The sequence below is a fragment of the Gambusia affinis genome, linkage group LG06 (assembly GCF_019740435.1).
Source record: "Gambusia affinis linkage group LG06, SWU_Gaff_1.0, whole genome shotgun sequence".
Lineage (NCBI taxonomy): Eukaryota > Metazoa > Chordata > Actinopteri > Cyprinodontiformes > Poeciliidae > Gambusia > Gambusia affinis.
This window is the reverse complement of record NC_057873.1, coordinates 18,123,314-18,148,647: the sequence shown is the minus strand read 5'-3', so window position 1 is coordinate 18,148,647 and position 25,334 is coordinate 18,123,314. Positions and strand designations below refer to the sequence as shown.

General features: G+C 36.3%; 1 protein-coding gene across 7 annotated transcripts in view; it reads right to left on the bottom strand.

Annotated features, from left to right (window-relative positions):
• Positions 1-305: 305 nt before the first annotated feature.
• Positions 306-25,334, bottom strand: part of gria4a (glutamate receptor, ionotropic, AMPA 4a) — a 121,546-nt gene continuing 96,517 nt past the window's right edge. Inside the window, exons 15-18 of one of the 7 annotated variants that reach the window (XM_044118620.1) lie at positions 22,458-22,705; positions 16,314-16,428; positions 11,524-11,661; positions 306-5,103 (exon numbers count right to left, since the gene is read on the bottom strand). In XM_044118620.1, the coding sequence (XP_043974555.1) occupies positions 4,939-5,103; positions 11,524-11,661; positions 16,314-16,428; positions 22,458-22,705 (666 nt within the window). In that variant the 3' untranslated portion in view covers positions 306-4,938. Of the gene's footprint in view, positions 5,104-11,413; positions 11,662-14,562; positions 14,678-16,313; positions 16,429-22,457; positions 22,706-25,334 lie in introns of those variants that run through there. The other 6 variants (XM_044118619.1, XM_044118622.1, XM_044118623.1 and 3 more) reach the window with 6 other exon arrangements.

Below are 25,334 nucleotides of genomic sequence, written 5' to 3'. Positions count from 1 at the left end.
TAATTTAGAAATGCTGTTAACTATTTGGAAGTTTTGTTTTTAAATGAACAAACCTGACAAAACTTTGTCACGTTTTATGGCTGTGAGCTCTGTAAAGGTTTTGCCCCCTCCTGTTTATGTAGTTTATTAGTACACTATGAATATTGTCTAACTAAATCAAAGTAAAGATGTGAGATCAATGACAAAAATTACAGAAAGACCTCAGATTTGGAATTGATGTTTTACTATAAAAGTAAAGAAAACATGTAGAAAAACATTGAGAAACAAAAGATAAAGTGTTAATGCCAGAATATTGATAGCACAGCTTATTGCCGTCTACTTGCCACCCCCACAACAATGTCATAAAATAACTGGTTTTGCATATGCTGAAACCATGGAAACGCACAGCTTTTCCATTTTTCACGCAAAGTTTGCTCATCTTGTGGTTGAACTCAGGCATAAGTAGTTTTATTTAGCAGATTGAAGCTTCAGATTTGTTTATTTTACTGAGAAAGGTTGCAGGAATAATACCGGTGTGATTTGTTTGAAATGTGTGATTGCAATTCCTCCCACCTTAACATTCCTATGGTTAAAAAAGTCACCTTCTCTTGACAACTTCCAGCGTACTCCAAATGGACAATGTGTGCACTGTACTTCATGGTTGGTCAAAAATAGAATAAAATATCGAATGAATAATTTCAGAGCTGACTGATTTTTGCATGTCGCCATCCACCAACACTGGTACCCTGGTAAAGATATGCACTGAAGGTACTAAGTTACTGATATGAAGACTTTGTAACCCCCAGATGTCACCCTTTGCTGCAATTCTTCTATACATGTATAGATATCTTTAGCATTCTTCATACTGTGTTTGATGCTACTACATACAGAATATGGGTCTTCAACCAGCTTTGTCTCGACTTTGAAGTTATTTTCTCATTGGCATTTCTTTTTTTTTTTTTTTTTTTTAAATGATCTACCTTAATCAAATGTTTTTGTGTGTTTCCCATTTTATACTGTATTTATAAGTAACCTATGGAAATATTCTAGTTGTGACTCATGGAAAAGAAAAAGTCATACATTAGCAATTAAAGTTAGTAGATCAACTTAAAAGGGTCAATTATAAACCTTTTTTGTAGTACAACTTTATTTTCAAGAAAGTATTAGGTTTGACATTAATTATGGTAACTCCAAATTTCTAAATTGATCAATTTGAAGATAGGATTTTTGTTCATTTTTCTTTGTGTGAAAACTGGACCAAACAGCTTCACAAACCTCATATCAGTTGGTTTATCAGTTACCTTTGTCTCATTATTAGGCAGTGTATTTATTGCTCATAATAATAAACCACTTTTCATTTGCAAAAGGGAATACAAAAAGTAGTTTTTTAGAAAAATTAGAGGAAGGGAAAGATAGAAAAATGCTCAAAGGGGAAGCACAGGTATAAAAAAATTCTCCCAATTACACCATCAGACTGTAAAATGAACACAATCTCTGTAATACAATCTCTGCCATGCTATATTACAGCGGCAATGCAAATCCATTCCTGGGACACATTGTTGTTAGCCAAAAGCTCATTAGATATCATAGTAATATGTAATTTGTTTTGTATCCAGGGCCAGCAGTGAAAGTATGAAAGCCCAAACAAATCCCATACATTATGCAAGAGTTTAAAAAAAAGAGAAAAAACTGGACTGGTTGATGTAAAAAACCCTGTTTAATTTGAAATAACATTGGATTTCGATCTGCAGCGGGACTCACACCTGGTGAGAAGAGACAACAAAATGGACCGAAGTTGATTTGAAATGCCCCGAAAATATTACACTCTTGAAACGTCACACTGCGTTGTCCTTCTAACAGTCCAAACCCATGGAAACTGGAAACCCACTTCTTACATTCTCCCACAAAATTTTAATGACTCAAATCATTTCTGTTCATGAACAGAAAGATTTTAAATGAGAGGTTTAAAAGCTTTTTTTTTTTCATATAGAAAAAAGATGATAATGACATTTCTTTTCGACTGATCACTTTAAGCTGACCCTGTGAATGTGACAATGTAAATGTGCACATTGTGTATGCGTGTGTGTGTGTGTGTGTATGCGAGTGCCAGATGGACATTCAGTGTGGATCAGGACACACGATGACTATAGCGTCATAATGTTCTCAAGTTATCAAAAGAAACAGCCATGTAACAGAATGTGTGTCATGGCCTCTGACAATCAGTGATCAATGTTTACTATAGCTCTCTATTGTCATATAGATATATTTATATGCATCATATATATTTATATATATATAAGTAAGTAGATTTATTTAAAAAAAGAGTTTTTACTTAATTACAAGTTGTGGCATTTTTCTTTTTATGTTCATTATTGCAATGATTTGTTATCTAAGATGCTTTAAAATAGACAGGTGAGCTCTGATTTGCTACGCAGTTATTTACAACTGTTTTAAAAAGCAAGCTTTCTGGTACCTCTGCCCCAGCCACTGAAAAATCAGAGGGCGTAGAACAACAACCGAAGTGCCCATTAGAGCTTCAGCTAAATTGTGAAATGTACCTGTAAGCCTTTAAAATCAATCAGGCGCACTCAGTCTTCATAGACCGGTGGTTTTCAACTTGATTATGGCCAGCGGAAACAATTGGTGGTGACTGCGTTGTGGGCAGATCTACAAAGAAATATTTCAATTTGCCTAAAGCAGTGCCTTGAAAAGGAATCATACTCCTTGACATTTTTCACGCTGTGGCACTTTTTAACCCAAAGAAATGTTAACGCATTTTATTTGGGCTTTTACGTGACAGACCAACACAAAGTAACACATAATCATGAAGCTGAAGTTAAAAGATAGATTTTCAACAAATAAAACACTGAAAAGTATAAGGTGCATTTGTAAGGTAAGGTAAGATAATTTTTTTTATATATATATATATATAGCACATTTTCAGCAATAAGACAATTCAAAGTGCCTTGTATAAAATAGCTTGTCTTGATTCATTTCACTCTGCTGCCCCTAATTTCAATCCAATGGTAGCAATTACCTTTAAAATGGATTTAATTAGGATATACAGAAAGAAAAGAACAGAGAATTAGCAAAAAAAAAAAAAAAAAAAAAAAAAAAAAAAAAGCCATTTTAACTCTGGAAGAGCTGTAGAGTTTCATAGCTCAGGTGGGAGACTTTGTCCACACAAGAGAACTGTTAGTCATGCACTCCACAATTCTGACCTTTGTGGAAGAGGGGAAAGAAAAAAAATATTTTTGAAAAGAGGTAAGATAAGAAGACAAAAGAAGTCCTGTTTATAGTTTGCCATAAGCCACACAGAGAGCTCAGAAAATGTGGAAGAAAGTGATTAAAAAACTAGACTTTTTAACCTAAATATGGAACACTGTGTTTGTAGAAAATGCTGCAGACTACCCTGAATACGTCATATGTGAAACAAGATGGTAATGTTGGGATGCTTTTCCTGTAGGAGGTGACAGCTGGTCAAAGTCGATGGGAAGACAAATAAAGGCAAATGCAGAGCAATTCTGGAAGAAAGACTTAAGACTCATCTGGGAGTTCAAATACATGCTGCACTTTCGCAATTTATATTTGATCAAAAGAAGAAACAACATGAAGTTGCATTTTCCTCTCACCTCATAATTTTGCTTTACCTTGTGTTAGTCCATTATCTGTAAAGTTCTTACAAATTACATTGAATTTTGAGATTGTACTATAATAAAATATGGAAAAGTTCAAGGAGAACGAATATTTCTGAAAGGCACTGTAGCTCACCTTTTTAGTAGCATCTGAGTTCTGGGTTGTACTTCTTTTTAAACCAACGTTCCACGCAGCCTTCATCAACTTCTGTTTGCAAAGTTCTCTGACTTCCCAGTGGTTAGGTTGAGAAGCATTTTGAGCCATTAAAGATCTGCCCATATGTTTGTTTTCATCTCTTGAGCTCAAACTTTACCATTGCTGCTTAACAAAAATTAATATTCATCTGTCTGCTTAGTGGTTTTACTAAAATAATGTTACTACTGATGAAAAAAAAACATTAATTAATATATTTTTCTTTTACAAATTTCTGTGTATTCCTTAGCAAAGAGTAGCCACACATTTCGAGGTTATTTCAGTACTGCAATAGTTGATCACCCAGCTGACTTAGAGCAAAAAGATTATTCTGTATGTACGTTAAAAAAGGCTTTTTTTCATTTAGTATTAAGAGTCTGTGGCAAAGGAGAAGGTTTGCACAGTCTAACCGTTCAAGCTTACAGTTTTCTGGTCTCCTAATAGTTATAATATCTGACACGCAGACTTTGCAGGCAAGTAAAGATGGTGACCATGATGATGATCATGAAAATACTGTTTGCAGGGAATAACTGAGGCCTTTTTCAAGAGGGTGTGGCTTAAGAGCCATTAATATCCAAAGAGAGTAGGAACGGGCGTGTTTTAGGTGTTTTCGAAAGATTCAATCATCTTTATTGCCACCATCATCATGGTCTGATTGGATTTGTGGTTTTGTCCCAGATTATTATTTTTTTTGTAATAATGAAAATCTGTGCTGGCTTTTACGTTGGCTTGAAATGATCACAATATCATCCTTTCCCAAAACTGAAAACAAAAAACATCAAGAAGAAAAAAATATCTTAATGCTATAGGTAACTGTGAAGTCTTGGTTGTTCATTTTTCTTTTTCTGGACCTCTCACTTCACAGTTTTAGTTCATTTTGTCTTTTGTAAATTGAGCCAGTGGCAGCAGGAAGGTGAAATGATTTCGCAGAGTTCGCTCTTGTGTATTCAAGTGTTTAAAAATGTCTCTGTTTCTGAGTATTTTTGTTCAGTTTTCTGTCTCTATAATGCGTGTGTGTGTGTGTGAATATGATATGCTGCAAGCATTTGTGTGTTTATGTGTGTGTGTGTTTTGATTTCATAGTCTTCATGTTTGTGTGTGTGGTTAAGGCACGGCAGGTGTTTTTGGTTTTCAGGGCAGTCCGGAGGAGACCACTGCAAGGCCGGGGTGTCGGAGGGAGGCGTGACCAGCATGCACGGCTTTGGGGCAGTCTGGAGTCAGGACGCGGCCATTCTCCCCCACGCTTCCCGTGATGGACAGTCGGGCCTTATTCCGCATGGCTTCAGAGAAAGAGAGCTGTGTGAGAAGAGATGGAGAGGACATAGGAAGGAGGTGGAGAGATGATTTGTTTTTTTTTGTGTTTTTTTTAAAGTCATCACAGAAACATGGGAATCATCTGATAAATGCAACTCATTCACTGAACACATGGATATTTCTGCTGACCAACATGCCCAGACCACTTACACATGCATGTGCCTGTGCACACAACATATAAATATACACTCACGTTATCACCGTCACACAAATAGAGCAACATATACAGCGTCCTCCACATTTATTGGCACATCTGGGAAAAATCTGTTAGAAGTCTTTACGTAATATTTATAAAAATCTAATTGCACATACAAGTTTTAACCTCCACCTATATGGAGTTATGATAAACATGAATCTTTTTTCAGCCATATTTTAATCTTTGTCACAGGCATTTTCTGAAGGTTCATACATACATATACATACGATGTGCTATTCATCTATTCATCATGAAGTGCTATGATGAATAGCACATCATTCTTTCTTTCCAATTTGTAACAATGACAAAATTATTTTACGTAAAACTAATTATTTTTCTTGTTTCCTTTTTATTTTCTTTTGAATTTTTTTTTTTTCAGCCGCTTTGGTAAATTTCTTGAATCATCCTCGACATCTGCAAAACAGTAAGTGCCCTTCTCAAAAAAATTTGTACAAGAAGCAAAACACCGTGGATTATCAGCAAAAGCCAGTCTATATGTCGAACTTGTGCTTAAATGCTGTGGGGACAATTCAACAGAGACTCATTTTGATCCACATGGCATAAGCAATTGAAAATGTAGGAAAAAAGTGAAGAATCATATACAATCACTTGAATAGATATACCAAACTTGTTGAAAGAAATGAGAAACAGGTTTTTTTTCGATGTGGACAAGTGACAGGAGGATTTAAAGGATGCACAAGTAGTTTTGAGAATTTCACTTCTGCTCTGAAAAATGTACAAAAGCGACTGAGAAAAACTGTAATGTGCATAAAAGGAATAATGCATTTTTGAGCTTTTACACATCTTTTTCTGGAGTACCAGTAAATCTGGAGGATAATGTGCCGCAATAGAAAAAAAAAACAAAAACAAAACAAAAAACAACATGATTACTTTTCCTTTTCTACATCATTTCTTTAAGCAAAAGGATATGCAAAAATACTGTTTATTCTTTTATGTTATCATTGTGTGATATTGCCTGAATTTGAATTAGTTTTTTAATTTTAATTTTTTTTTTTATCAAATTGTAAAATTGACATCAGAAGAATGCAACTATGAGCTTTGGGAAACAATTTTAAAATGCTTGCTAAAGCAGATTATTAGTAGATTTGTTCTCAGTGATTTGTTCTTAGGTTATTGGTTGGAGAAAATACTTTGGTTAAAACATATTCTAAGAGCAAACTTTTTGAGTAAAAGTTTACTGGCTGAAACTCCGTACTTCCAGGAGAGAACACCTGTTCAAGTATGCATCAAAAGAAATGCACACTTGACTGTTCAGCTAGATTTTTTTTTATTAATATTGCATAATTGCAGTATGGAGTAGAGACAGTTTGTAGAGACTTTATTCATACTGCTCAAAAGCTCCACCAGTAAATTTTTGTTAAGCTGTTAAAAAATAATTTTGCTACTCTAAAGGGAACAAAATGCATTTGCATGCAAAACAATTCAACTTTGCTCTACGGTTGAATGTCGCACATGGCCTATATGTAATTTTAAAAACCTAAACTAAAAATGGGCTAAATGCAATCTAAACAACACATTCATGTCTCCATCTCCATATGCTGTGTAATCATAATGTACAGTTTTCTTTTACAAATGCCAAAGCAGGCAACAGTCAACAAACAATAGGTAGACACGATTCGGGAAGTAGACATCTGCATTTAGGGGTGACATGCATTTCTGGGTTGAGGCTCTGTAGTTTGTGAGATTCAGGTGTGGATTTTAAAGGATAGAATTGGGAAGGTGAGGACCTCGGAAAGACAGAAGGAAAATGTGAAGGAGTGTTTATTTTCTGTTAGACGTTAAGATTTATAGAAAGGGAGTGACTGACTACAGTGGTCAGATGTGGTTAACACTTCACGCCAGAGGTGGGGACTCGAGTCACATGACTTGGACTCGAGTCAGACTCGAGTCGTTAAAATCACGACTTGAGACTTGACTTGAAAAAATGCTCAAAGACTCGGACTTGACTTTGACTTTCATGCCATTGACTTGGGACTTGACTCGACTTGAAGCTGTTTACTTGAAAAGACTTGATATTTTTTACTCAAAGTCTTAAAATTTAAAACACATTATTTATAAAGTGGCGTCATTAATTAATTTCACTCATTCCGTATCAATATGCGCAGACCGTCACTATGTTTTTCCTCTCTCCTTATGTATGGATGTGTACGTAGCTGCAGCACAACCAATCAAATTAACAGGATTTGGACGTTTAAAAAAACGCGGCGAAGCTACAGAGATCAGGGAACGAAATACGAAATAACCGCTCGAATATGCTTCCGCAAGTAATTTCTTTTGGCTACGTAGGTTATGAACTTTCGACTAAAAAACGAACTGCAACTTGTAAAACATGCAAGAAGAGAATATCGGATGGAGATGCCATGACGTCCAACTTTGTCCGGCATTTGAAGCTTCACAAAGATCGGTAGGTGGCACTTTTCTTTTGCTGTAACATAGTTGGCTTTAGCTAACTTCGTGTTAGCATGTGTACTCCCGGTTAAATTGGTGATGATTTACCATAAATCCGGTCCTTCAATGTGCACCTTGTTAGCTCAGAAAGCCGGTGGATAGTGAGCGGGGCTCCGGAACAGCAAGCAGATTCTGGACCTGAACACAGGGAACAGAGTCTCTCTGTCCCATCATGATGACGAGCCGGGTCTAGTACCATCTAAGGATGGTTGGTGTATTTGAAGACATCTACGTTGGGAAATTATATTGACAATATATTGTTTACTGCAGTCAGTGCATTAAGTCAACTGTTTTTGACTTAATGCACTGACCGGCGTGACTGTCACATGTCGCACAGACCCATTTCCAAGTAGTATAGCTTTGCTGGGAAAGAAAAAAGGAAAAAGGAAAATGCTGCAGATCCTGCAAAGTTGGAGCAACACGTGACTCCTGGTGATAAAGATCAAAAGGACTGTGACGATGGAGGACTGTTTGCTGCTTATTGTAAGAGGCAGAAGAAGGATGTCCAGACAAGTCCAGCACTACAGCTAAGTCATTACCTCCATATTGCTGATGGACAGAACGCCCTCTTGTTCTAGGCAATGAACATGCACACTCTTCCTTCACTGTTTAATGTGGCCACCAGAGTTTTGGCAGTGCCTGCTTGCAGTGCTCCAGTGGAGCGCGTCTTCAGCTATGGTGGCATCATTTTACGTCCTCATCGTGCACAAATGACAGACAGACTTTTGGTCAGTTTGGTCTTTTGCAAATGCAATGCAGAATAGTTAACTGAAATACAGTATCCTCAATTGCAGATTTCTGTTAATTGTTCAGTTGATATATTTGTTTTGTTTCTTATGTCACTCAAAACATGGACACTTAAAAATACATGTTCACTCAGTGACCAGGTCAGAGAAAAGAGGAAAAAACTGCTGTTATGGTTCTTTGTATTGTGCTGTGGAAATGTCAGCATTTTTGTCTTTTTTTATTGAATATCAAGTTTAACAGAACTGCGCAATAAAGTGGTCCAATTTAAAAATGTTTTTTATACTTTGTGTTCAGCTACACACGTTCTATCATTTGAGATAAATACATATTTTAAAAAGAACAAATGGTCTATTATTTGAATTTTATGTATAATTGCAAATTATTAAAAAAATACAAAATAAAAACGACTCGAAATGACTTGAAATTAAAGGTTCCTGACTTGAGACTTGACTCGACTTTACCTGTCTTTACTTGAGACTTACTTGAGACTTGCAACACAGTGACTTGGTCACACCTCTGCTTCACGCAAACAGGCAACCAAGTGATGCAACAGCTGCGGCTGCTGCCTGAAAATAAAACCTCATGTTTCTGAGCGCCATAACTCTTTGTTTACAGATTTTCGACTCAGACCTACCCTCTTAATGGATGATTTATTTACACTTACAGAAAACAAAACGCTATGTGTGTCTTAGCGTTCAAGTCCAGATGGCAAGATTTTTAAAATAACATTTCAATAACAGCTTTTGATTATTGTCTCCCAGTATATTTAGCAGATAAAACGCCAATCTTGAAGCTGACAATTACTATACCTCGAGTCCTTTGATTAATCATCAATACTTTATTTTGGGCGTAGACTGAGCCACTTTAGTTGGAGGTGAAATACATCTTGTTTTACGTCTGAATGGTTTGCTATGCAGGCCAATAGAGCTGGGTTCAGCATATTCTTCCACCTACCCCCACAGTAATTGCTCGGTGCTATCAGTAAACATGAGTCATGGTTTTGCAACATCACTGAGTGGCTGTTCTATATGAAGTGTTTGCTCATCAATTATCCCTCTCTATTGATGCAAAGTAAGTAGGTGGGCTGTTTTAAAGTTGCCAGGACTGGAATAAGTCAAACAGGGCCGTTTGGATGATCGACAGCAGAGCTGCACAACTCCAGTTTGCGGATGAGACAGTGAATATGCAATGCATGAGTGAAAACGCTGTTAGCTAATAGCAATCAGAGTTCCTACAGAACTTACTGTGCTCTCATTTATCTTTGGTTTCTTGAATTGAAAATATACTTCTAGCTCTGCCTTTTACATCCTGAAGGAACATTTTGTTTGGAAAATGTATGATCACAACACCTAATTCAATCATAAATGTCACTATTTTGATCGGATTGATGAACGAGAACAAAGTGAAAATAGCAATGTGCTGCAAATAAATGACTAAATATGTAGGTTGTCAAATGATAGTAAGCAAAGATAAATTAAAAGTACACAGTGTTGCAGTCCTATTTCTTTTTTATCTATAAGACTTCATATAGCATATTTTAGAGCCATACAACCAGTAACTATTAAAAGCACAAATAATAAATAGATTTTTATCGCTTTTCAAAGAAATTCAGGTATTTTAAGGGCACTTTTATGACAACAAAAAATCTTATGTATCTTTACCTTTCTTCTTTATATAGGTGATCTAGATTATGGTGTCAGATAGACTATTGTTGTACGTAGGATATGAACTATTTTCTTGATTAATGATTATGTATACGTCTTTTTATGTGTGTATATAAACATCTGATTTCAACTGTGACTACTTTAGGCCTGAATGTAGTTGAAAAGTTGCTAAAATAAGAATGTGTACCCTTTTAGGAGCTTCTACTTCACATTCTTCATTAGATGCCAGTCACATTATCAGGTCACCTAAACATGGTCTAGTCAGAAACAAATTCATGATAATTGCTGTCCACACAGTAGCTAATTAATTTGTTGCCAGAAGCAGTCACAAATTTTAATGAGGAGAACCTTGGTAACAAGGTTATGCTCCCAGGTTGGTAAGATACAAAAATAAACTAACTTTGTTACTGTTTGACAACAACAAAAAAAAAAATAATAATTTTTAATAGATAATTACTACCAATATTACATTTATTGTTGCTGAAATGGTAATATTTAGGTAAAAATATAAACCAAATGTTTAATTTAGAATCTGTCTACATCTGTATTTGCTGCCTTGTCCTTTATTGATGTAATATCACAAGAGATCATACATCTAACTCATAATAGTTAACGTGTTATATTTTTCAAAAAAATACATGGATGAATTAAAAAATGAATTACTTAGAAGTTTAATCATGCAGGTAATGTATGTCACTGGAGTTGTGCGTCCCTGATTCATCCCAATATTATTATGAATTTACTAAAATAACAATGCAGGTGCCTAGTCTGTTTATCAGCCAAGAGCTTCACCATCACTGTCATTCTCCTCATCATCATCATCAGATTCATCATCATCACCATCATCCTCATGATCTGCAGCCAAAGACAATGGAGCCAAGTTTTGGTGACACAAATCTAACTTCAATCACAAAAGAAGCACAAACCATATTTAAAGCCAAAATAAATAAATAACCCAAGAAAATGTTGGGATAGTAAAGTAAAAAAAAAACCCCAACAAAAAAACAAAAAACAAAAAAACAAGAACAAACAAAAACAAAACAAAAGTAAAACAGCCAAAACACAAAAATGGTACATTGGTTCCACAATGCTTGACCACATCCTCATCACATCAAGAACGTGGCGCGACAGCCTCCACAAAACAAACTCTACAGCACTACCACCATGATCAACACCACCATAACCCCACCTATGTATGGGAGCCTCTAAATCCTACCCCTATATCTTGACCCCCTCGGAGCCGTACACGTTGTACCCCTCCCTATAAGTGGCTAGATTCTGGGTGCTGGGGGAGGGGCTGGGGCAGTGGGGGGGGCTAAGGTCCACCTTCATGCGCTTGGCTTCGGCCCGTGACTTGTAGCAGAACTCGACCAGGGCCACCAGCATAGCAAGACCCAGGCCACCAACGAGGATATAGAAGACTCCAGCCACGTTGGACAGGCTTAGAGCCTGAGACGACTTGTCCTGCAGGAAGGAAGAGCGAGGGAAGGACGGAGGAGTCAAGGTGTTTGTAAAAAAAAAAAAAAAAAAAAAAAAAAGATGGTTAGAGAAAAGATATGGATGAGTAAAGGAGAAATTAGTGAAAAAAGTCGAATGGATGACGAATGGAAAGACAAAGTGATCAATAGGGGTGAAACGAGGGAAGAAACAGAGAGAATAAGGAAGAGTGAGTTAGACACAGAAAAGAAGATAACACAAAATAACAAATATTCTGTTGATGTAAGTTTTTTTATGTTACTGACAAAGACATTAAAGTAATAGGACTAATCACAATATTACATGATACTAGCTACAAGTTTCACTACTGCCACCACAAACACTACGAAAAACACATTTAAAAACACATTTATCACAAAAGTACAACTACAAACAGATTTCAAAATTTCTGAGAATAAATAAAAGACAGTAACCTACAAATATTTTTAGAAACATACAGAGGTTTTTATATTGTATAAGTTATTTTAATACTACGCAAAAAGAAAGTGAAAATAATTTTAATGAGAGGAGATGTAACTATGTCTACATAAAAATATAATATGAAAATATGTTAGCTCTTGTTTGATTTAAAGCATGTTTTTTATGGACTTAAGACGATATTCTTTAAAGCTGCAGTATGTAACGTTTCTGAAATATATATTTTTTTACATATTTGTAAGGATTATCTTTATGTCATGACAGTATAAGATAGAGAATGTGAAAATTTTGAGTTCCTCTACCTTCTCCCAGTACTCCAAGTCCAAACTGCAGAAATACACCAATCAGAAACAACCAATCAGAGACAGGAGGAGGGTCTCAGAGCCGTCAATCACTCTAAATGCTCACCCTCTTCGCTTTGCTATCTGCTATACTACAGATGGTTCACCACAACATAGCTTGCCACAGATGATAAGGCTAGTTAGCATAAACGGTAAGTCGTTTCTTTGCTATTAGCACATTTTTCAGATTGACCTCGCTGCTCATTGGTTCTGATAGGTTGTGAACCAATCAGAACAAGAGCCAATCCTGGTTCTGATTGATTATTTTTGAGAGCGGAGCAATTCTTCAGATTGCAATAGTAGCTCAGGGAAAATGTGGAGGAGCTTGATTTTTGTTTTTCACAGATTATCCGTCTCATTCTACGCTGTCAAAACACGGCGACAGATTTAATAAATATATATAGAAAAAAGTTACATATTGCCGTTTTAAATGTATTAGGAATAACTCATTTTACATAAGGCTATTCATTCAGTTAAGATTGAGATGTTTATAATTTTACTACCATTTGTTAACATTTCTGACCATATTTGGGAAAAAAATTCAGATTTCTGTGCATACAATTCTATTCCTCCGTCTGGCTACATTTGTAACCATTTCAAAGGGAATTTACCTGCATTACGAAGGAGTTCATATAATTTGACTATATTTGTAATTTCATTAGGATTTATCTAATAAATTAACAAAATGTAGTACATCAGTGTGAGGTGGAAGGAAAATTATACAGTTTTCAAATCTTTTTTTTTTTTTTTTTTTTTTTTTTTTTAGAAAAGACCCTAAATAGTGTGGTGCATGCATATGTACTCAGCCCTGATGAGTCAATACTTTGACTTTTGCCACAATCACAGATTCACCATAAACAAAAGCTTTTTTAGGTAACATCTGAGGGCAACAGTAGTGGCTCATTTTGAGAATATCAGACTAACGGAGGCTAAATACAAATGTACATCACATTTTTATTACAAGTTAAAATGAAAACCATTTATCAATTTCCTTCAACTTCACAGGTGCATGCTACTTATTTTTCTATTGGAAAACATTCCATGAAAAATAATGTTCAAATCATTACACAATATTAAGAGGTTTATTGCATTTTGGAACTTAATGTGAGTAATATTTTCTAGTAGCACCTAGGCCTGTCACAATAAGCAATAAATCAATCACATAATAAATTAAAACAAACTCCATAATTTCCAGTTGCTTGATTTATGATTTTTCTCTTTATTCTCTTTTTCTACCAAAATCTGGATGTCAAAAGTTTTCAGTTAGGTGCTTTGGTTTTAAATAGCCATTTCTGAAGGACAATTGTGTTTCCAGAGACTTCATAATTAATTTCCTTTGCTGCTTCTTTAGTTTTGTTTATTTATTTTGGATATTTAAAATGTCTTAAGGTTCCAGTGCTAAATGTTCACTGATTTAAAGTTTATTCATCTTTGAGAATGTATTCTTACATTTTGCCACTACATTACTTTAAAATGGTCTCAAAACACCATTATCATTCATCACAATTACCTTTGGGACAATTTATCGTCCAGCAAAATTTGTTATTGTGACAGGCCTAGTAGCATCTACTTAAATGGTTCAGTATTTTATTTTTGCAAAGAGTGAAAGAAAACTTTGAATGTGTATTTTAAGCCCTTATTATAAAGATAAGTAATGTAAAATTATCCTATTCTGATAAAATATGAAGAACAAAAGCAAGGGACAATAACTATAATACATCAGCACTACTCCCAAGAGTAGGTTTGTTTCAAGACATCAAATCTAAAGTAACAAATGAGAATAAACAAAAAATTATGAATGGTGGGAATTTCTGATACCACTGGAACTGTAATGAAGATGGTGTTGCCGCAGATTGCTACAGAAACTGGACAAGTATTTGCTATTATTCTGGTCTGGGGTTAACCAGAACCTTAATTTAATCTAATAAAAATAGCCCACTTTAAGAAATCACCATTAAATTGTATGTCAAGCATGCTTATCATTTATTTTGGGCTGATTAAGAAAGTTTTGAAAAAAGGTACTTCTAAGGCAGTAGTTGCAGTAATCTGTAGCGCATTCAAGATGAGTTTTAGGCTAGCGTTCTGCAGGCCGCAGCAGCGTGAGACTGACCTTACTTCCAGAGTCCTTGGGTCCACACTCTCCCTTGTCATACCACCATTTGTTTTTCAGTTTGTCTAAGACGCCTGCTTCGCTCAGTTTCAAAACTGCAAGGTTTACCGGGGTTCTTTGCGTGTAAAAATAACATAAATAACATCATAGGTCATGTTATTTTATGTTATTATGGTATTTCACATTTGCATTGAACATCTCAAGTCACATAGAAAACTTTGATTACATACAATACAAGTGACCTAGCTTGGATCCCACTGAGTACATGTGTGTATGCTCGTTTAAGGAGGGGCTGGGGGGATGGGAGGCTACAAGGAGCTAAGTCGAGCTACATACATATGAGTGGGACCCACCTTTGTCACTCATGGTAACACATTCATTCTGCCCCTGCTAATTTCCACAATGAACCAGAAAGAAAATACTATCAAGACAGGTCTATTAGCATCAAGCTAGCTCTATGCTGCTACTGAGAGAGAGAGAGCTACACTTGTCCAACTTAAAGTATGAAGCTTAAGATATCATCAACTATTTAAATCAATTTTGGTTTGATATAATTAATTAGTCGCTACAGTTCTTTGAATGTACTGTTACTGCAATGTTAAAGTCGATTATTTCAGCTTAAGTTTTTCTGCTGGTTAGCTCTAAATCTGATCCATTTTGTAATTAATCCAGACTTTGCCAAGAACGCTTTTGCATATAGAGTAAACTAATGCAACATCTTCTGTTAATGGTTAGACTGGCACCCAACTTTGCACAGGCACACTTCCAAAACGATTAATCTAAATTATCTTGGTGTGTCTTCATAATTTCTAAGTTGGTGATGCCCCAACTCTATATTGCACAAATAAATAAAAATACATTTAATTGGCGTCACAGTGATATTACTTTGGGAGGTTCATTACAGTGAAGGTATAGAAAAACTACTAAAAATGAGTTTAACTGAGTCAACAACTATTTATGACTAAGTCTGTAATTACAGAATGGCTAACTATAAAGTTTAGTTTTAGTTTTAAGTTGGTTACATGTATTTAAATAATCTCCTTGTTTTTTTTTAATATGTGAGATGTTGTACTTTTTATATAAACACTTCGATAATTCAAAACGCCGCCCTCATCTTCAGATGCAGAACAAATGTTGTTATACAGAAATTACCTAATTAACATCTGTAAGTACAACAACTCCACAGTTAAGGACTGGATACAATTTGAATGTGTAGTCCTCATACCACTGATTAGCTTCTCTCTCTCCTATACTCAGAGCAGCCACAAGGGGTGATATCTTCCTGTCTTCACAGTAATTGCTCTCTATGTGCTAATATTAATCACTTAAATTTTGTCATTGCTTTCTTCTGTTTCTCATTTTAGAAGATGCTTACTAAGTCAATAGTGAAATTAATAATATGTTATGCACAATGATAAAATAAAGCTTTTTGATGATTTGTTGAATTTCTACCTTCTGGAATTTAGTCAAACCAATTAACTCTCTCAAAAAAGACTTTTTGAAATACTTCTTTTGAAATAAGGGCTTCCTTACTGCACACTAATCTCTGTATCTATAAAATATTTTCTCTCTGCAAGTGAATATCTTGAGGGGTTTTTCCTTCCCTGTATGGTCCATAAACCTTTCGGCGGGGCAGATGCATGTGTCACACTCTCCAAGGACGGGGCCATCACAAGCTCCTGCAGCTTGTGAGCGGCCCCTGTCATTGAGTAGTTGGGGAGGGGCGGGTGGGGCAGACAGAGCGGGCTAACCTTGGAATCCCCTCCCCCGCTGCCACATTCTCCTTTGTCATACCACCACTTGTTTTTCAATTTGTCCAACAGGCCCTGCTCGTTGAGTTTTAGCACGGCCAGGTTGACCGCGTTTCTTTAAGTAAAAAAGGAGGAACAGATAACATAGTTTGGTCAGAGCAGAGGATGGAGGGACAAACAGACAAGATAGATGGAAATCACAGCCAAGGGGGTGGGGGGGGAGAAGGAGAGTAGGAAAAGGAGGAGAGAATGAATGGGAAGGATAAATCAAGAGGGGCTTAAGGCATAAAGGTGAGCTAGTGGGGATAGATGCACCCCAAACAACCCTGTCTCCTACTGTTTGAGATTGTTTTAAATCCATGTTCTACCAACTTGCAAAGTTTTGCAGGTTCTTCTGTTACCGTTTCTCAGAATGCACTCGTCAGAGGTTACAGACTATATGAGTGAACTAAGGTAACCTTATTTTTGCAGCCTGTTGATGGTGCTCTTGTCCATCTTTGTCGGTCCTCAGTTTTCTCTGCCGAGCTGCACAGATGAGAACTGCAGCAGTCCTTCCCACAGTACCAAGCTAACTGACCTTCAAACTAAATCCACAGGGACCAGGCTAAATAATCTGACATTCCTGGACTGTATGCAAAGCAATTTTGTCTCATGTAAACAAAATAAACGTAGAATCATCTATGTGTAATGTACTGTGTACAGCTGACACGAGAAGTTTACATAAACTGAAAAAAAATAAATACATACACCGGTTTTTCCTCAGTTAAATTAAACCAAACCAGTTCACTTGTTTTAGGTTAGTTTTATGTAGAAATATTTTTTCTATTTTTTTTCTCCCTTTTCCTCTTTCTCATCTCCAAAAGCTCTCTGGTACCCATGGTTCTGCCGATTTGACCGCACACCTGACAGCATATCTCAGAACCTGATGGTCAGGTTACATTTCATCCAATGCTGGAACTGAAAAGTTGTTGCCTGATCAAAAAACATAATCATGAAAGATTTCCAAATGGAAATAGTTCAGCTTCAGAGAGAGACAGTGTCATTTGGGGGATCTTATCCACAAGCTGTGACATCTCAACTTAGAAGGTATGGAAGAAAATAGTTGAAACATATACGAAAATCAGAAAAAAAACATTAGAGGTATTCATTATTATTCATATAACAGCAGCTCTAGATAAGAAAATAACATTTATCTGCTGAAAACTTAAATATCATAGTAGTCATGCCTGTCAGCAACATCATAAAGTCAGTTTAGTCCTGTGAACAGTACACCACGAGGAGAGGAAGACGCAAACTCAGGCTCTCTCACTGCCACATGACTGGAAGACAGTGCTTCCTATCAACTGACAGAAATCAGAGACAACCATGGATAGTTATAATGATTAGTTTTAAGGAGGCTTAAACAGCAACATATCCACATCCTGTCAATCACTTCTCTATTTTAAATGGAATGCTTTTTTTTTTCCAACAGGAGTTGAACTGCAGGGAGGCTGGGGTCTTGAAAAACTTTGCACAATAGAAGTTTTGGGGGGGGGGAGTTATAGTACAGGACTTGAGACTGAAGTAGTGTTCATGTTTTGCCTTTCACAGAGGAAATCCGACAAATGATGACAAATAGATGGAGGAGCAGAAGAGAGAGCAGTTGGTCAAATTTCTCCAGTACTTTCCCTGTGGGAAACAGCGACATATAGACAATTTAAAACTCCTGAATTTTGGTTTCAACTTTTCACTTTGTATATTTCAGGCCCCACGGGTTTATCATCAAACTCTACCTGATGAGTTGAAACTGTAGCTACAAAGGTCTTAATAATTGGAAAGATATTCCCTCCAATAAGCGCCGCAGGAAGCAGAGAACATCCACCACCCAACACTGAAAGGATTGGGTTGTCTTTCCACATACCAGTTATCAAAAACTTGCAATTAACCACTATAAAAAGAGCAAGTAGAAGAAGTATTTACATTTTGAAAGTGTTCTATGACATCTGGAGGGAGATCTGCTGCATGTAGGGTCCACCTTTTAATAGCCACCTTGTCTGGCTTGTCTGGATGTGGATCATAAATCTCTCTCTGAACCTGAGATCAAAGGTCCCTGAGAGTGAGGAGGGGCCATGGTTCTGCTGACAGAACTTGGATTATCTCCACCACTCAGGGTTTCAATGGCCACCAGAATCAAAGTCAAGCCCTGTTCTCTCACCTTGAGTAGAGTTGGGGATATTAGGCTGAGACATGGGGGGACAGAGAGAAACACATTCGGCCATGAGTATAACAGCACCTCCATGCCCAGTGGAGCATCTGGAAGAGATGCTTCACTGGGGCAATGAGCATTTTCCCATGAGCTGAAGAGATTTACCACAACCTGTTATCTCTGCCAGGTCTGCTGCACCACTTGAGGGTTCAGCATCCATTCTTGGTACAGACGGTTTCCTAAAAGATTGGTCTATCTGTTCAGATTTCCTGGTAAGTGCATTGTGTGAATCACTAGAGATCTAGTGCTACTTCACTATTTTTTTTTCTGGCTAGTCTGTGAAGCTTCAGGAAATGTCTTCCTTTACCAAGATGTGCTGAATGATCATATAGGGCATGAACTCTTTAACAACAAGAAATACTGTGAATACTTGTTGACGTGAAGCCGTGTCATTTTTGGTCACCGTACACTATTCACATCTCTTGTAAAGAGTCCATGCTCCCTCTGTTGGGCAAAGAGGAGAATTTTTTAATTATTTTTTTATTTTTTTGTGGAGGGTTTCTGCCTTGAGCAACATGTGCAGTTGAAGAAAAGGTCGTTTCATTTTGTCTGATTCCTCAAGAAAAAAAAAAAAAAAAGATAGGTGCACTGGGGCAATAGTGAGTGCTTGGTAAAACTGTCAAGGTGCTGTGGAGTGTTAGATGGCACTGTTGAAGTGATTACTGTGTTGTATGCCCCATAATTTCCTCTCTCTGAACATAAGAGGGAGAATTTAACAGGACTCCTGGTGAACTGGAATCACAGAAGTATCTGAACACTGGACAAAAACGTTTGCTGTGCAATCTGAAAAGCTTCTCTTCAGAGGAGAAAGTTGGCTACTGAAGGAGGATCTAGGTTGCACAATTCTTTTTTACACTCCCTGGGGTGAGATGGATAATTTTTTGCAGTAGCCGTGAGAAGGAGTTCACAGTAGTACGTCAGTCATGATATTGGAAGGTGGATGGAGTCACGGACACAACTCAACCTGATGAAAGTCAGAAAAAGAACCACTAGCGTTTTTTGTGTGTGCTCATCTCCTGATAATTTTGGGTTTATAATTTCCATTAAGGTCTTGCCACATTCAGTTTGAAACCAATTTAATAATTAATTAGACAGTTATGTTTACAGCACAGCAGATCAGAAAAGGGAGGGTCTGAGCAGCGCATGCACAAGTGTGATTGACAGTGTTTAGACCCTCCTCCCGACTCGGATTGGTTGTTTTTAACCAGGGGCTGTGTATTTCTGCAGATGGCAGTAGGGCCACAGGGAGGAGGCAGAGGAGCTTGATTTTTTTTCACAGATTATGTGTCTCATATTATATTGTCAGGACATGGTGACAGATTTAAAAAAAATATGTAAAACACAAAAAACTGCATTTTGATAAACATTACCTTCAAAAGCTGTACAGTAGTACAGCTGATTTAGAGTAAAATATAGAAACTTACTAAATTTAGAAGGAAAAATACTGTTTTTCAGGACTGTCTCAGCAGTGTATGATCCCTGGTAATAATAATAATAATAATAATAATAATAATAATAATAATAATAATAATAATAATAATAATAATAATAATAATAAATGAGAAGGGTAAGGGTGGGTTTTATCTGGAGTACAGTGCAATGTTTGTTTTGATTGTCTTCAGAGCTGACCACGCCCAATGGAGTCACTGGATCTTAGCTTGCTCCACTTACGTTACACAGTACTAAACATTGCGTGTGCTGCAGAATTGTGTAGAAAAGCCTTTCGGCTGACAGGAACCTATCTGATGTTTTACTACAGTAAGCTTTATAGTACTGTAGTCTACGGTATCTTTATGCTTACACTGATCTCTATAAAACCAAAAGCAATTTATGCTCCTTTACTTCTCCCATATGGCGTCTGTTAGTTCATAAAGTTAAGCTTGTCAGGAGTTTTGTCATCTAATAACAAAAATGCTATGTAGGTGGAATTGAACCATGTTAATTTTTAAATAACAATAGACTGCAGCTCACTGAATTTATTTGTGATTTTACATCAATAGCGTCTGTGGTATTGTGGAAAGCCCACTTAAAGTTGAAACTTCACATTTTTTCCCCATATGGAGTGATTAACAAAAATCAGGTCATTTAGGTCAGATTTTATTACCATTCGAACAACTTTGATTAAAGCTCTTCATTTTTTTTTTTTTTTCTGTAGCAGCTAGTACATTTCCAAACAGGGCCATAAATGAAAAAGTTCAATATGTGTTTGAAAAGTCAAATGTATTTCATTTGATATGAATTAAATTCAGGCTTCTAGAATTTACATGGTCCTGTACATAGCAATGATTCATGTGTGGTTGGTTGGTTTACGCTTTGACAATGGTCTTTGAATTTATATTTCATTTAGTCATGAGCTACTCCTTTGAGGACAGACAGAGAATTTGGGCAAGAAGTAGATTGCTATCTATAAATCTGCCTGGGTGATTCATAAAATAAATGATCTTACGAAGAGGAGCATCATTTTAGTAATGTCCACAGAAAAAAAGTATTATTTATCAGGTCTTCTAGTTGATTCAGATCCAAACACTGAAACCAGTGTGCACCTTTTGGTTTTCTTTTCAGTTAAGTAAGACCTATTGAGATAAATAGAGAGCTGCATTTTCTCAAAGTAGATAATTAGCAATTAAAGAAAATTACTAAAATTACCACTGCTTGAGAAATAAATTTACCCATTTTTGATTTCTGATTTGAGTTTGCTGTGAACCACAATGTACCCCAAAGTCTTTGTAATATTCACATAGTGATCTGATACATAAATTAGATTTACCGAAGTCTCACTAAAATAAAATCCTTGGTTGCTCTTATTGTGAACTCAAGCCAATAAGTCAGAGGAGTGAAGGACGTAAACTGACCAACTGTAGTTAAATTCAATTGCTTTCTCATTCATTTCCTCTATCTTATATTTTTTAAATTTTAATCAAGCTTTTATGGAAACATTGATATAAAGTACTGCATCATTTGACGTTTTCATCTGGGATTCTTTAAAAAAAATTACAGTTGTACGTCATCCAGAAATTCAATAAAATACTCATTTTAATTTTGACTTTGCAATTTGACACAAGAAGCCTTGTTAGTTTTACTCACTAGTCCCCCCATTGACCAGGCCCCTCAGTTTTAATCATGTTTCCTGATTATCTATAAATTCCCCCCTTTGTGGCTCTGGAGAAAGTGCCAAAAGTCTGAGGTCCTACCCCTCCTCATGGCAGATTTCTGTGAATACATTTAAATATTTTTTTATTCTAATCATCATCACCATCATCATCATCATCATCATCATCATCATCATCATCATCATCATCATGGAAAAACACACTTAAGACAGCAGACAAATGCACAAAGTTACCTGGTAGTTGGCCCTATGGAAAAAAAGGAAGAATGGTTGACAGTGCAACAGATGCAAGAACCACAAATGAGATGTATGGATGATAGTGACACTGGACAGAGAAATGAAGGGGACAAGCCCTAAATCAAAAGAGAGGTGGCAGAAAAGGACGAGTACAGCAGAAACAGTGACAGAAACAATTTCACGCAATACAAAAAAAAAGAAAGGAAAACAAGAAAGAGAGAAAAACTAAAGCAAATGAGAAAGCGTGATGATATATTTTTTTTACATTTGCAACATTTATTTGTCACTGCTGCCAAGTGAAAACTGATGTAGTTAGAGTTAATTTATAATCATTGTAGTTTAATTTCTATTACAAAAATTAGTGATTGATCATTACTCCAGTTCTTTAGATTTGTAAGTTTAAACCCCCCCCCCAAAAAAAAACTTGCCACCAGACAGCAGTGACAGTCCAATCTGTGTGGGATAAAAGGCACAGCAGGGTAGGTGGAATTTTGCAGCAATAGTACAGTATCAGTGTTGCTACTGTTTCCTATTGTTACACTATTCCACCCACCTTAACAGTGAGCCTTTCGGTGTGGCAATGCCGTATCCTTTGGAGTCCAGATTTCCTCCCACTTTCATAGTGTCACAAGGCTTCCGCTGCTCCGTGTATTCGTTCATGGTGGACTCCAAGAGGAAGGCGTACTTCCCCTTGGACTTGCGCACTCTTGCCACACCCTCTGCTGTGGTTCTGGTGAACACAGATGGCTCAGCGGACTTCATGTAAGACCACATCTTCTCGTAAACGGCTATCTTGGACCTCTGGGGTGGAGCGGGTGAGAGGAGAAACCAAGGGTTATTTGCACATTAGAAGGCATTGTTTCACAAAGGTAAAGATGCAGAATTTGATGCAGATTACTGTTTTTGTGGCTATTAAACATTTGAAAAATGTTCATGTTGGGTGCTTTTTAAACACTTGCTAAGAAGATAAAGAAAAAAAAAACAAAAAACGTAATTTGAAATAAGAAAAAATATTTTTCCTGCTTAGAAATCTATTTACCATTTCAGTCGAGGTACAGATACATAACTAGAATCCAAATGTCATGACATTATAAGAAATTTATTTCAACTGAAAAACATTAAATATTTTTGATTTAAAAAAATCAATAATTCACAATTAATTAATTAAATAAATTTTTAATATTTTTAAAATCAGTTTCCACCATTAAGCAAAAAAAAAAAAAAAAAAAGAGCAAAGTAATTGCACTTTAAAGTTTGCGTAAGCCATATATGGAAGAAAGCAAACATGTTAGAAGAACATGTTTTGATTAGACAAAGCCAACACTGAATTGTTGACCAACATGCAAAATGCTGTGTGAGGTGGAAATCTAACATTGCATAAAACCCACATTGAAACATGGTGGTGGTGGTATCATGGTGTGGGGTAACCTTTGTTCAATGTGGACAGAGAAACGAGTCAGAGCTAATGGGAAGATGGAAAAAGCCAAAAACAGAACAAATTTGGAATAAAACTTGCAACCTGTAGAAGACTTGAAATCGACTCTGAACAGACAACCATGACTCCAAAGGTTTGGTTTAGATCAAAGCATGTTTATGTGTTGGTATGACCCAGTTATAGTTCATATCTATCCCTCCAATAGGACAATGTTCAAAAACTGATGTTCATAAAAGGGATCTTACAAAAAGATCTAAAACACAAAACATAAGGAATAAAAATTTTGTCACTAGGCTTAATTTACCTTCATGTTTACATACAATCATAATAAAAACACTGATGTGTGTGTTTCTGAGTTTTTTCAAGGCACTGTAACAAACAAAAGGCTTTTACTGGAATAATTAAGAATTCTTCTTTTAATCAAGGGGGAAATACTTTTGATTCAATTGCAAGTCCCAAACAACCTCGGGACTTTCAAACCAAAAACAGTCACTAATTCATTAAATAATACTTTTACTCTGTGGTCGGCTTGCTAAGACATATTTGTGCTTTTACACTGATCCCAACTGAGCTGAAAGTAGAAAGATATAATACAGTTGTCACATTGCTCTCTGTATCACAGCAAGTCACCAACTGTCTCCTTTTTGATTTTGTTGTTTTTATTTTCACTAACAGGATGCAGAGTTGGTGTTAGCTTTAGCACAATACAACCAGCACTGTAGCTGACAGCACTGCACACAAACAGGGAGCTTTTACTTGTCAAATATAATATTCACATATTTGTTTGTAAAACTTTGCCTACTGTACAACACAAGACTCTGCTGTGGTACATCGCTGCATCCTGTGTAAAGGCGATCTCATGCCATCTAAGACCTAAAAGAGCCATTTATTTACAGCCAACTTGGTTCTAGGATTGATAACACCTTCACATATGACTGTACATTTTACAGTTAAATATATAAATATTGTTTCTGATCAGATGTAAAAAAGAAAAACAGTTAATGTCTACCGTACTATATAGAATAATATTTAGTTTTTGAATTTATTTAGACATTTTGTTTAAACAATTATTATTTCCACCAAATTTGTGTATATTTCTGAATGCCCCTGCATATAGGTTAAAAAATTTGCTGCTTATCAAATTATGGATTTAATCAATAAAATGTAATTGCTGTTTTTGAGACGTAACTGAAATATTTAAAATGAAAGCTGCTGTTGAATTTAATAGATGTTTTTTAATAAATTGACCAAATGACATGACGTGTAACAACAGAGATATAATTTAGTGCTGTTCATGTTAGAAATAACAAAGAGCTGATTGGAATACAATTTGAATTTTGAATAAAATTACACTGCTGATTGAAGGCTGTCTTATCCATCTACCATTTTGATGCTCTGGCATAAAATGACTTTTATAATCTCATTTTGAATGTAACACTATATCTTTCTCAAAAAGTCAAGCATCAGTCTCACTTCAAATGACTTGAACAGTTGCATGCTAATCAGGCAGCTACAAATTCGGAGGAGTATTTCAGTAGGCGTCTATCCGGAGTGAAAAAGCCGTTGGTCTCCGTCCGCATATAAGGTGTTTTTTTTTCACCAGTCTATATGTGTTTGAGGGAACTTATTTGCTTCTGTCCAAGTGTGTGAATTGTGTTTACTCATGAGTGAAAATAACAAGCATCCTCCACAAGCATTCGATTTCTTCTCCCTCGCTTTCTCCTGGTATTTAAATGTTACTCTTGTTGCTTTGCAAGTAACAAGCCAGGGCCTGAGGAAGTGAAACCAGCACCAGGGGATGGTATGTGTGTGTCAGGGTGCTGATGGTGCGTGACGGACACCTATCCTATAATAATGCCATTCACATTCAAGAGGACCAATATTCCCCTCCTCTCTCTCTTATATCCTGACTTTCTCCCCAACCTTTGCCTTTATTTTCCACCCCGGCCAGGGGAAGCTATCATAAATTCTCGTCATCCTCTGCAGCCCCTTCAT